Source organism: Parambassis ranga, chromosome 3 (assembly GCF_900634625.1).
Source record: "Parambassis ranga chromosome 3, fParRan2.1, whole genome shotgun sequence".
Taxonomy (NCBI): Eukaryota; Metazoa; Chordata; class Actinopteri; family Ambassidae; genus Parambassis; species Parambassis ranga.
This window is the reverse complement of record NC_041024.1, coordinates 959,039-971,538: the sequence shown is the minus strand read 5'-3', so window position 1 is coordinate 971,538 and position 12,500 is coordinate 959,039. Positions and strand designations below refer to the sequence as shown.

The 12,500-nt window shown below is 51.5% G+C and overlaps 3 protein-coding genes across 3 annotated transcripts in view; 2 read left to right on the top strand and 1 right to left on the bottom strand.

Annotated features, from left to right (window-relative positions):
- Positions 1-2,583, bottom strand: part of dapk2a (death-associated protein kinase 2a) — a 4,122-nt gene extending 1,539 nt beyond the window's left edge. Inside the window, exons 1-4 of the mRNA XM_028401045.1 lie at positions 2,205-2,583; positions 1,110-1,331; positions 889-1,027; positions 110-239 (exon numbers count right to left, since the gene is read on the bottom strand). Of these exons, the coding sequence (XP_028256846.1) occupies positions 110-239; positions 889-1,027; positions 1,110-1,331; positions 2,205-2,266 (553 nt within the window). The 5' untranslated portion in view covers positions 2,267-2,583. The remainder of the gene's footprint in view (positions 1-109; positions 240-888; positions 1,028-1,109; positions 1,332-2,204) is intronic.
- A 1,063-nt stretch (positions 2,584-3,646) lies between these two features.
- Positions 3,647-6,450, top strand: sh2d7 (SH2 domain containing 7). Its single transcript, XM_028401046.1, has 6 exons — positions 3,647-3,798; positions 4,334-4,423; positions 4,508-4,673; positions 4,870-5,115; positions 5,375-6,031; positions 6,112-6,450. The coding sequence occupies exons 1-6, from the start codon at positions 3,647-3,649 to the stop codon at positions 6,154-6,156; spliced, it is 1,356 nt and encodes a 451-aa protein (XP_028256847.1). The 3' UTR covers positions 6,157-6,450.
- Positions 6,451-6,749: 299 nt separating this feature from the next.
- On the top strand, positions 6,750-11,212 carry rab11a (RAB11a, member RAS oncogene family). Its single transcript, XM_028401057.1, has 5 exons — positions 6,750-6,911; positions 7,694-7,889; positions 8,330-8,523; positions 8,702-8,782; positions 9,316-11,212. The coding sequence occupies exons 1-5, from the start codon at positions 6,872-6,874 to the stop codon at positions 9,450-9,452; spliced, it is 648 nt and encodes a 215-aa protein (XP_028256858.1). The 5' UTR covers positions 6,750-6,871; the 3' UTR covers positions 9,453-11,212.
- The last annotated feature ends 1,288 nt before the right edge of the window (positions 11,213-12,500 follow it).

Below are 12,500 nucleotides of genomic sequence, written 5' to 3'. Positions count from 1 at the left end.
CGGAACACGTCATCAGACCACAGCTTTCAGGTCGCACACATCAGTGACACAACCCCTGGACCCCTCATCCACCATGCCACAGCCTCCATCTCTGACGAACACATCTTACCGACAAACTCCGGCGTTCCAAAGATGTTCTTGAACTCCACTCCTGCTTCAATCTTGTGGGCGAGACCGAAATCGATCAGCTTGATCCTCGGCAGCGGCACGTTCTTATCCAGCAGCATGATGTTCTCCGGCTGCAGACAGAAGGATCCACTGAAAACTCCACCCCCCAAAATATGTGACCTCACAGTGTCACAGGGCTCAGAGCAACACACACAGACACAACCACAGACACACACAGACACACAACCAGACACACACAGACACACACAGACCAACAAACGCCCACACACACACACAGACACAAACACACACAAACACAGACACACAGACACACACAGACACAGACAGACACACACACAGACACACACAGACACACACACACAGACACACAGACAGACACACACACACACACACACAGACACACAGACACAACCACAAACACACACACAGACAACCACAGACACACACAGACACACACAGACCAACAAACGCCCACACACACACACACAGACACAACCACACACCAAGTCAGACACAACCACAAACACACACAGACACACACAGACACAGACAGACCAACAAACGCCCACACACACACACAGACACAACCACACACAGACACAGACACACACAAACACAGACAGACACACACATAGACACACAAACACAGACACACACAGACACACACAGACACACACACAGAAACACACACACACACAGACACACACAGACACACACAGACACAGACACACACACTCTCACAGTCTTGTGGGGACAGACCTTGAGGTCACAGTGGGCTATCTTTCTGGCGTGGAGGTAGTTCACCCCCTCCAGGATCTGCTTGATGAACCGAGCGGCCTCCTCCTCGCTCAGTGACTCCTTCTGTGCCAGGAAGTCGAACAGCTCGCCGCCGGAGACCCTGGAACGGACACACAGGCAGCGTACTGACGCAGCAGGCTTCCACTGCTGCACCACGGACAAGCGGTCTAAATCACACTCACAGCTCCAGGATGAGCACCACGTCGGTGCGGTTCTCGTAGACCTCGTGCAGAGTGACGATGTTGGCGTGCTGGGTCTGCTGCAGGATGCTCACCTCACGCTCGATCTCCTCCCGCCGCACTCCTCGAGAGCTCGCAATGCTCTGACGCTTCTTGATGAACTTGGCGGCAAATTCCAGACCCGTGTGTTTCTCCCTGCATTGTTTCACGATGGCAAACTGCCCACTGAAACACAACCACAGCGTGAGACCCACAAACAGAGACATCAGCTCAGACACACACTGCAGGAACCTGTAAAGACCTGGAGCCATGAGTGACGGATGGAGGAAAGTGAATAAAGTCCAAATGGACTGAATGAAATGCCTTCAGAGAACAGATTATCCGACCTCACCTCTCATCATCCTGAGGGGGGCGCTGCAGACACAGGGAAACACCCACAGCAATCATGCAATGTTATTGGTTGAGTACACTCAACTGAACACTACACAAGAACACACACCATCTGATTAAAGCCTGTCTCACACACACACACACACACACACACACACACACACCGTCCTGCCAGCACAACATGTAAACATTTAAAATTCAGACAATCAGTAATGTGAGCGAGCAGCTGAGAGCAGCAGCTATAGATAGACGGTGGAACAGCTGTCTCTGTCTGACACACACACAGACACACACACACACAGACACACACACAAGCAGACAGACACACACAGACATACAGACAGACACAGACAGGGGGAGTGTGTTTGTGTGTCTGTCTGTGTGTGTGTGTGTGTCTCTGTGTCTGTGCCTTTAAAGCAGCAGGTGAATGATTCAGAGTTCATTTCCATAAAGTCAGAAATGTTGCTGCTGTCACAACAATGCAGGTTGTGTTAACACTGCCCTGTGTGTTAACACAACCTGTGTGTTGTGTTAACACACAGGTAACACACAGGTTGTGTTAACACAACCTGTGTGTTGTGCAGCATGAGTGAAGAAGAAGAATAAAGAATAGATAAATGACTCTCTATTGATGTATTGATCGGATCAGCTGTGCGGGTCTGTCCGTGCCTCCTCTGATGTAAACTCATGCAGCTCCTGTGTCTGTACCTTCCCAGCTCTTCCCCGATGTCATAGAAGTCCTCCACCCTCTGCTGTCTGAACAGATCCATGGTGCGGCCTCAGCTGCTGTCAGGACTGTGTGCGGCAGCCGCAGGAGCCGAGGAGCCAATAAACCTCACGGGTCACAGCCGACGGAAACACGTCACAGCGTGTCCTGCCCCCCACGCTGTGTTGACCGTGTCCCCCTGCTGCCCACCGTGTCCCGCCGTGTCCCGCCCCGTCCGGAGCTCCGTTCAGAAAGCCCTGACTTTCACGCTGCTCGTAGACACAACAACACAACTACACAACATTTTAACAGCAGCTCGCGTCACTGTCACACAGTTGAGAACACACACCGTCAGTTCAGAACACGCAGCTCGGTCCTGTTCATTTATAACAAAACATCCGGAAAGTTCCTGGAACGAGCAGTGACGTCATCTTCAGGATGAGGGCGCTGCTCACTGACCGTCACTACGTCACACACACACACACACACACACACACACACACACAACAGAACCTGCCGCCTCGCTCTCCTGTTTTTCAGAAACACATAATCAGTGTTTTCAAATGTCGAAACAACAATTTAACTTTATGTTACATTTGTACATTTATGAACTTATGAGATGAACATAGAATAAAAAGCTCAGCTCACAGTCACAGCTCATCAGGGGACCACCTCCCATTTCCAGTCCCAACAGTCTGAGGCTGAAGCTCTCCCAGTTTACTAAATATACCCCCCCCCCCCCCCCCCCAGTGTATCCCACAATGCAGCAGAGTCTGTCCCATATGAACCATCATGCACTGTGTGGACCGTCAAAGATCAGGAGGAGAAGTCAGCTGTCTTATAAACATGACGATGGTTTGATGACTGCACCATGAGCCGCTGTGTGTTTTATTCGTTCTACGTTCATCAGGCACAAATCATAGCAGGAGGTGGAGGTGGAACATGGCGGAGGTGGAGTTCGCTGTGTGCCGCCCCACTCTGAGCTCCACATGAGGGAGGAGGGGGGAGAGAACTCAGACACAGCCTCCACCTGCGTGAGGTCCGCATGAAGGTGAAGGTCTCTGCCGCTGGAGGACCTGGTCTGAGGTCACACTGTTACCGGGCCGGCTCCGCTGACCTCTGACACACACACGAGAGGAATCAACACCAGTCCATCACTGTCCAACATGTTCACAGACCATGGCGTCACCATGACGACACTAAAGATGATGTTACCAGCTCTTAGGTTAGAAGGTTTCGATGTGACCGGCTGTTAAAGTTCAGTCTGTACCAGGAACACAGATAGTAAAATGAAACCAGCAGCAGGGCTGGGGAGGAAATGAACTGGAACAATACCCTGATTCAGGCGGCAGAGACGCCTGCTGAAATAGTCAAATGAGGCCCGCTCGTCACGCAGGCGTGCACACCGAGCCGCCTCTGTGGACCGCCGGCAGACAGGGCTAGGATGGAGAGGAAGGCGGGCGTGGAGCTGCTGACGGAGCCGGCAGAAGGAGGCCTGAAGGAGCTGGTGCTCAGGTGGTTCACGGAGACGCAGGCGCCGCTCATCCTGCACAACGGGAACTTCCCCGACTGGTTTCAGGGCCTCGCTGCCAGAAAGTAAGCAGAGGTCTGCGGTCTGAGGTCTGAGGTCTGAGGCAGGCCTGGAGCTGCGGTGGCGTTTTATCTGATCTCACATGATGCTGGTTCACGGCTTCAGCAGCTAAAGATGTGCAGGGGGTGGATGTGTTCAGGTTGCTACTCCTCAGTCTGAGTTCAGATCTTTGATTGTTGTGCAGGTTTGGTTTCTGTTGATGTTTCTCCCCATAACAACTGAAGAAGGGGAGTTTATCCACTCACTGTGAGAGTCTGCCTCAAGTGGACACATGAGGAACTGCTGAGGAGCGGAGCTGACGTGGTCCCAGCATCATTCTGCCTACATTCACTCAGACTTTCATCAGAAACACACCTTTAGTCCTGGATAGGGCCTGTTGTCTGTGACAGATGCGTCAGTTATAATATTCTGCAGACCACCATCACACTGTTTGATGGATAATAACATGTAGTTTGATGTGACAGTGACTGAGAGGTTGGCTGAGTTTAAATCTCATTTGCCTGCAGGTCAGTGTAATGGTGTTAACTCTTTGTGCTGCAGGGAGGCAGAGGATCTGCTGAGAGATAAAGCTCTGGGCTGCTTTCTCATCCGCCTCAGCGATAAAGCCTTCGGATACATCCTGTCCTACAAGTGAGCCAGATCACATGTCTGTTTACTGATGTTACACTGTGTCTGCGCTGCTTCTCTGATCCCTCTCCCTGCCTCCTCCAAAAGGGGCCACGACAGGTGCCGCCATTTTGTTATTACCCAGGACCATGGCGGACAGTTCGTCATATCAGGAGACTGTCAGACGTACAGCAGCCTGAGCGAGCTGATAGAGCACTACAAGGTCAGCCCCATCCAGCCCTTCGGAGAGTACCTGACCTCCAGCTGCAACCAGGTGACACAGCACACAGACAGCATCACACCAGGATGAACCAGGGAACGTATCTGTAAGACAAGCAGGGTTCAGGTAGAAGGTGTCTTATCCTCGGTTGTCATGAGCGATGATGGTAACCCAGACAGTCAGGACACACACAGTGGTACTGTAAGTGTTAACAGATGAGCTCCCTGATGATGATCCCTGCTGTTTTCAGGTAGATTCAGATGAGCTGTACGACGTGGTGAACTACAAAGTCAAAGAGAAGTCTCTGGTGAGCGTCCAGGCTCTGCGGAGTCTGTGGGACCAGAAGCAGGACGACCATCAGAGCGGGGCTGGAAACCAGCAGAGGGGTCAGCAGCAGAGCGACTCCCCAACCGCTCCGCCGCCGGCACTTCCTCCCAAATCCAAAACCAGGAAGCTGACCGGAACGGTGTCCGTGGATGCAATGTCGCTGTCCCCGGTAACCCTGGAACTGACGGCTAACAGCTGAGATCCTGTCAAACACACAGAGCAGCACAGACGCTGAAAACACATTCATGAGCAGCCGGTGGCGGTTCAGTGGTCCCTGTTTATAAACCTGTTAAACTCAATAGCTGCACCTCTGTAACTGTGGCATGGTCACAGTGTGTTAGCACTTCCTGTTGCCTCACACACACACACACACACACGTCTGTGTGAGGAGTCCGTTTTTTCATGTCTTCATTCTGGTGGTTTTTCAGGGTTTGCCTCCGGTACCAAAACGAGGAATCCCTCTGAGCTTCTCCCTGAGTGGATCTTTGCCTGAAACAAGGTCTCATCCCAGTGAGGGGTCTCCGACCGACCCGGGCCAAGCAGAGAGACTGAGGGGAAGCACACACCCAGTGCTGAAGTCTGACAGACAGGCTGACGCCAGCTATCCTGGCGATCTGTGTCCGGCTGACATCACGTACGCCGCCCTGGTGCAGGTGGAGAGCCGGAGCAGATCTTTACCACGTCTGGACAAAAACACAGAGGACGAAGAGGAGGAGGAGGAGGAGGAGTCCAACCAGCTCAGCAACGCTTCCTTCACGCCATCTTTGAAGAAGGTCACCTGCCACACCTACTCCCTGCACACACCACAAGAAGGTTCCAGGCTGAGCGGCACCAGGTCCGAGCAGGACGGTGAGGATCTGGACATGTTGAGGTCCAACCCGCTGTACCAGTCCTCCTCTGAGGAGAGCTCGGCTCCTCGGGGAGAAGGCATGTACGCTGAAGTTCCTCAGAGGCCAACCCCTGCTGGGCTGCCTGATGACACGTACGAGCAGATCCCCGGGGAGGCCTCCGCTGTTCAGACCAACATGTACGAGTCCCTGGAGGACATGAAGACCAAGAAGCCTAAGTCCACCTGGGGGAAAAACGTAAGTCCAACAGGACCTCCACCGCGCTGCTAAACGCAGAAACTCTGATTTTAATGGCTTCTCTTATTTGTTGTTTGCAGAATATCAATTGGAAAAAATTCCTTCCTGATTACAAGAAGAAGTAACTGGACCCTGGCGGAGCTCCTCAGGGAGCAGGCAGGGCCTCCTCCTTTATCTACAAGAAGGACGCCATCATTCTAACGACGAGAGGAGATTCTAATTGATGGTACATGACATCATACATTTGAGGCGGTCCAGGCGTGCCAGCGTCTGTAAAACCCCTGTTTTAAATTCACATGGACTATTTTCATGACCCATATTCTGCAAGGTAAAGTTTTAAGGTGACGAGCCTCTGCTGCTCCTGGCTCCGCTTAAAGCTCACAGTATTGATCCCTCGAAAAAGAAACACCTTCATTGGTCACAGCGTTTTTTTCTGATCCTTACATTAAGATCTTTAATGACACAAAACTGAGACATGAAAACTGCCAAATCCTGTTTGTATATTAAACTATGACTCAACTTGTTCAGATGTTTTTATTGTACCTGAAAAGATTGATGTCAATAAAGATAAATGACAAAAAGGCTCAATGTGTAATTATGAGGACACATTATTAATAATTATTATTACTAATGTTGTTATTGGGATTTGGGCAGTTCCCACTTCTGACCGCTAGGTGTCAGCGTTCTTTCCAAGCCGCCGTCATCGCTCCCGGAGAAAAAGAAGAAACCACGGAAGTACGGCTTCCAAACAGATTCCCGTTGAAGGAGTAAAACACGGCGGATCGCCGTCTTTTCGTGAAGACAGATTAGATCTCGGACTGACCGTTTCTCAGAAAGACAATGGGCACCAGAGATGACGAATATGACTATTTGTTCAAAGGTAAAGTCGTGTTTTCTTGGTTGTTGTTAGCGCTCCGCTGTGCTGTTAGCTTACGGGCTAACGCAGGCCAGCTGATCGCTTGTCAGGCTAACGCAGCCGCGGCCACCCTTTGTGCTCTGGCCGCTTCTCACAGAGCCTTCTGGAAAAATGTCAACAGCTGTAATCAGCGTCTCTGGCTCCTCCACACGGCGGATGTAGAACTATTGTTAAGCTAATCACGTTACGTCCGTTATAATTCAACGACAGCGGCGTCTGGAACGCTGGCTAACGTTAGCGGCTAGCTGGTGTTAGCTTGCTGTCAGTGGGCGCGGACACACCTAACGTTAACCGTTATCACATCATCTCCATAAAATCCAGGCGGACGGGAGGATCATTAAAGACCATAAAACACAGCAGGAGCACGGCGGCGCCTCTCTGCAGTCATCAGCGTGCTAACAGCCAGGCTAAGTGTTAGCCTGGTTATTAATAAAGACGTTTGGAACAGTAAGAGCAGTAAAAACATCAGCTGAGGAGACGGAGCAGCTGGATGTGTGGACAGAAGTCTGCTTGTTGTGACACTGAACATCCCTGCAGCAATATCGATCATCCTTTGTTGATGATCTGAACTTCTGGTTATCGATTATGATGAAAAGTCACGTGTTAAACAAAAATATTCAATAACCGTTAATGTCTCGTTTTTAGTATCCAATCAACAACTAGAATCTATCATGTTCTGTATTTGGTTCAGGTTTATGACATAAAACCTTCGTTACATGTCAGCTGATCGATGTTTCTGCTCTCAGTGGTCCTCATCGGTGACTCGGGGGTGGGGAAGAGTAACCTGCTGTCCCGCTTCACCCGCAACGAGTTCAACCTGGAGAGCAAGAGCACCATCGGGGTGGAGTTCGCCACACGCAGCATCCAAGTGGACGGCAAGACGGTGAAGGCTCAGATCTGGGACACGGCCGGCCAGGAGCGCTACCGCGCCATCACGTCAGCGTGAGTGTGGACAGGGCGTCACTGTGCAGAGCAAGGTGGCCTGGTTCTGTGCAGAGGACCAGGACCACCGAGACCCGTAGGATAAACTGATTTGATCTGTGTGTGACCGTGAGGCGTTCAGGAACCATAGGAAAGTGTCAGATCTGAGGGTTTCTCATTTTAAAGTGGCTGTGGGGTCAGCGGGGTCCTGTGGCCTTTCCTACAAACAGCAGCATTGATTGTTTCTGACCGGGTCAGAGGGCGCACACACAGCCCGCCTCATGAAAGCGTTGCAGCAGCTGTTGTCCTGTGAGGACGTTAGAGGTAGAAATGACGCCACGGCCCGGCCTGGCTTCCTGCCATTGTACGCAGAGCCCTCCGTCAGGCCTCAGAGCGGCCTGCTGGGTGTGGCTCAGGTCAGACCCGTATTGTTCTGATGACGGCCGCTTTTCCTGCTGCAGGTACTACCGCGGGGCGGTGGGGGCGCTGCTCGTCTATGACATCGCCAAGCACCTGACCTATGAGAATGTGGAGCGCTGGCTGAAGGAGCTGCGAGATCACGCCGACAGCAACATCGTCATCATGCTGGTGGGCAACAAAAGCGACCTGCGCCACCTCCGGGCCGTCCCCACCGACGAAGCCCGGGCCTTCGCTGGTGAGACCTTTAACTTTACACCCAGACCTGCAAACAGGTCTCACTAAAAACAGCTTTAATAATTCAGACATTCCAAACGCCTCAGTCTCTGACTACAGGAGCGTTACCATGGTTTCCTACTGTCAGACTGTGTCTGTGGAACGCTGCGTGTTTGATGAACGACTGTTTTCACTTGCAGAGAAGAACGGTTTATCTTTCCTGGAGACGTCGGCTCTGGACTCCACCAACGTCGAGACGGCCTTCCAGACCATCCTGACAGGTGTGTGTGTGTGTGTGTCTGTCTGTGCAGCTGTAACATGTACCTCTGTTATCAGCTGAGTGTTATGCTGATTACAGTCAGCTGATGAATGCTTAGACCCACCTCGTGGCGTCATGAGGTCATCTGACCTTATCTCTGTGGGAGCAGCAGAACCTTCACTCACTGAGATAAGCCACATTCACACTGCAAACACTCACAGTCTGAACGTCACTCACCACATGGAGGCGCACGCCTCACTCAGGATGTGAGCGTGTTCCGTTTAAAGTCAGAGGAAGTGACCTCATGTCAACAGTCACATCAGAACCTCAGACCTTCACTGACGGCTCCTCTCATGACTGAATGATCACGATTAATAATCCATCGTCCCGACCAACAAGCGCACACACGGCAAAGTCCACGGCCCGCCCACCAGGCTCGCCGTGACCGACGAACACACAGGAAGTCAGTGCCAGCTGAGCCTGTTAGCTGAACGCTAGCCTCACACAGAGCTGCTGTCCGTCACTAACGGCACCGCCCTCTCTCTCTCTCCTCAGAGATTTACCGCATCGTCTCTCAGAAGCAGATGTCGGAGCGTCAGGAGAGCGACATGTCTCCTAGCAACAACGTGGTCAACATCCAGGTGCAGCCCACTGAGAACAAACCAAAGATGCAGTGCTGTCAGAACATCTAGTCTGGCCGTGGATCTGCTTCTACCCCCCCCCCCCTCTCCTTCTCTGCCCCCCCCCCCCCCCCCCCCCCTGCTCTCGCCTCCTCTGCCCCGCCCTCAGAAAATAGACTGCCTCGGCGTGCTGTTCGGTGTGGGAGGGACGAGCGGCGGCTTCCCGGCTGTGACTCTGCGCCTACCTGTACCCGCCCCACCTTTCCTGACCCGTCCCCCTTCCCCCGTCCCCCCAGCAGAGTCCCTCTGTCTTTAGGCTACTGCAGGACAGCAGGCATTTCATATCACGTTAGATTTCATTACTGTAGATGCGCTGACATGTCACAGAAATGTCTTAAAATATGAATGTGATTCTTTTCTTCATGTCACCTTTTTAATGATCTCCTGTCTTGTATCATATCTACTGTTGATATATATGAATTTAAAGCACATCGAAGTTGCTCTGAAGTGTACTCCTCTATACAAGCTTCTGTCATTTTAGTCCCTCCCCCCCCGTTAGTGCAATGTACTGTGTTCTGAAGCGGCGCGGACGTCCACAGCGCCGCGTACACGCACGCTCCTGTAGGACGCTGTGAATACGATGCGTCGCTGCGCCGTGCGAAGGCTGGGTGTGTGAGCTAGCACATTAGCCTGTTAGCTTCGTGGTTTCAGGCTGGCTTTGCATGTCTTAAAAATGGCCGTGCTGCATGTGGAAGGCTCGGTCTGTGGAACACTAACGGCGGCGGCGTCCCGTACAGCTGGACGCGCCAGGCTTTCCCACACCACAGCGGTTTTACTACAACTATGCAGAAACGCGGCTGTTAGTTCCTGCGTACCTTAAAGAAGGAGTTAACGTCTGAGGGTGTTTTCTTGTCTGACATTCCTTATCCTAGTCGCCGGCTCTGCTCTGCATGTAACCATGGAGATGGAGGTAGACACACTGAGAACGTAGTGGCGAGTTTTCACAGATTAGATTCTGTTCAGTCTTCGTTTAAATTTTTGCTGCACTCAGAATCTGGACCTTAAAATGCGACTGCTTCATCGTCTGCTCGCAGTGCCTCCTCTCACTCACCTGCTCACATCACACCCACAACCTGTCCTCCATCTGTCCCCTGTGAACCCCCCCATCACATAAAGCCTACGTACACCGAGCTGCCTCTGACTTCACCACAATGCATGGCTTTCCGTACGACCCCGCGTCGTATCGCCTTACGTCGCTAACATTGTCATTACAGTCCATAGAATCTCAGCTAATCACGCAACACACGCTAAACAAGCTAACGGCGTCCGGCCCGGTCCGTAGGCCGACAGGCTCGGCGCTGAAACTCTTCTGAGTGTGTGTTCTGCTCCAGGTTGTAGCTGTCAGTGTGTTAGTGGACACACCTGGTCTCAGTGTGTGTGTCTGTGTGTAGGTCAGCAGCTCTGGAGTGTGTGAGCCCGGCTGGCAGTGCCAATGGCGTTTGATCGAACAGAAGGCGCCGCCAGCCGGGCCCCCCCGCCCAGACTCAGGAGTGAGGATTTGATTTGGTCCCGTCTCATGTACCTCTGTGTTTTTGAAGCATTGTGTTTGATTCCTGTTTCTTTTTTACTGTGTTGAACTCTGACTGACTGTAACTCCAGTGAACACCAGTGAAGTGACGTCACTTCAGTGGATTTGGAGGGAACCATGTGAGGGGGTCCAAAGGATGAGTGGTTTTATGTTTTGTACAGATTGATAAATTGTACAATTGTGTCTATATCTTAAGTTATCGGTTCATCTTAATAAAGCGCACCAGTCATAAACCTTTACATCAGCCCAGGCCTCACCGAGTCAGTCTGTCCAAACAGAGCTGCAGCTGATTGGACGGACCACCTGTCAATCACTGTCTGATCAGATCAATAACTCATGACTTCACAGAGTAACAGGTCGCTGAACACAAACACTGTCAGGCTCAGCACACACAGGAACCAGAACCACTTGGTCTGAGCTCACAGTGAGGACCGGAGTCCTGCAGGACACACAGGAACCAGAACCATTTGGTCTGAACTCACAGTGAGGACCGGAGTCCTGCAGGACACACAGGAACCAGAACCACTTGGTCTGAGCTCACAGTGAGGACCGGAGTCCTGCAGGACACACAGGAACCAGAACCATTGGGTCTGAGCTCACAGTGAGGACTGGAGTCCTGCAGGACACACAGGAACCAGAACCATTGGGTCTGAAGCATCATGAAGCAGTCAGACAGGAAGAGAAACATGTGGAAGGTTCTGGAAAGAAAACCAGTGAGAGACGAGTCTGCAGAGACACTAGTGAAGGACTGAACCAGGTCTGGACCTGAAGAGGCGCTCCACACCTCACAGAAGCTCCTCCTGGCTGCTAACACGTTAGCTAACACAACAGCAGGAAAAGTCCTTTACCTGATGAGTCTTACTCACGTCGCCGCTCCGCGCGCTGCAGCAGCTCCGCGTGTGTCCGCCATTTTGAGCGCGTCACGTTTCCTCTGACAGTTTGAGGATCGTCATCAGTGACGCGGCTCCGCGGTTAGCATGGCGCCATTAAACACATTACACCAACTCTCTGCCTCAAACAGTCTGTTAACGGGTCATTTAGAGTCAAACGCTAAAGTTAATGCAACAGACTTTATTGTGTGTGTGAATATTAAGCTAATCTACCAGCTAGCTAGCTTGAATGGCTAATGCTATAAAGTAGATAAATTATTCCATTCAGAAGGCGTAGCTTAGCTTAGCTTAGCTTAGCTTAGCCTAGCCTGGGTCAAGTGGGAAAAGTGATGACACCACGTGGTCCTGAGCTAAGACAACTTTATTAGAGCTTCAAAGAAAAACATCAAGCAGCATCGTACGACTACTGAGGCTCAGACACAAGCACGACATGGAAAACACGATGTCTGATTGTCAACATGTTCCTGCGTCACTCCAGGAAGTACACGGGTCCCATCACTGTGGATGAAGTGCAGATTAAAACATTTCCTCATCAACGTGGTTTCATTTTATTCCCTTCAAATGATTTATAAAAAAGAAGAAAAGTTTTACATTGAACTTCAGAGGATCCTTCTGGTCTCTGCAGGACTCACACGAACTCAC

Coding starts and splice junctions, on each gene's coding strand:
- rab11a (XM_028401057.1), top strand. CDS start 6,872: ATGGGCACCAGAGATGACGAATATGACTATTTGTTCAAAG. Junction 6,912..7,693: donor ATATGACTATTTGTTCAAAG/GTAAAGTCGTGT, acceptor TTCTGCTCTCAG/TGGTCCTCATCGGTGACTCG. Junction 7,890..8,329: donor TACCGCGCCATCACGTCAGC/GTGAGTGTGGAC, acceptor TTCCTGCTGCAG/GTACTACCGCGGGGCGGTGG.
- sh2d7 (XM_028401046.1), top strand. CDS start 3,647: ATGGAGAGGAAGGCGGGCGTGGAGCTGCTGACGGAGCCGGCAGAAGGA. Junction 4,674..4,869: donor TGACCTCCAGCTGCAACCAG/GTGACACAGCAC, acceptor TGCTGTTTTCAG/GTAGATTCAGATGAGCTGTA. Junction 6,032..6,111: donor AGTCCACCTGGGGGAAAAAC/GTAAGTCCAACA, acceptor TGTTGTTTGCAG/AATATCAATTGGAAAAAATT.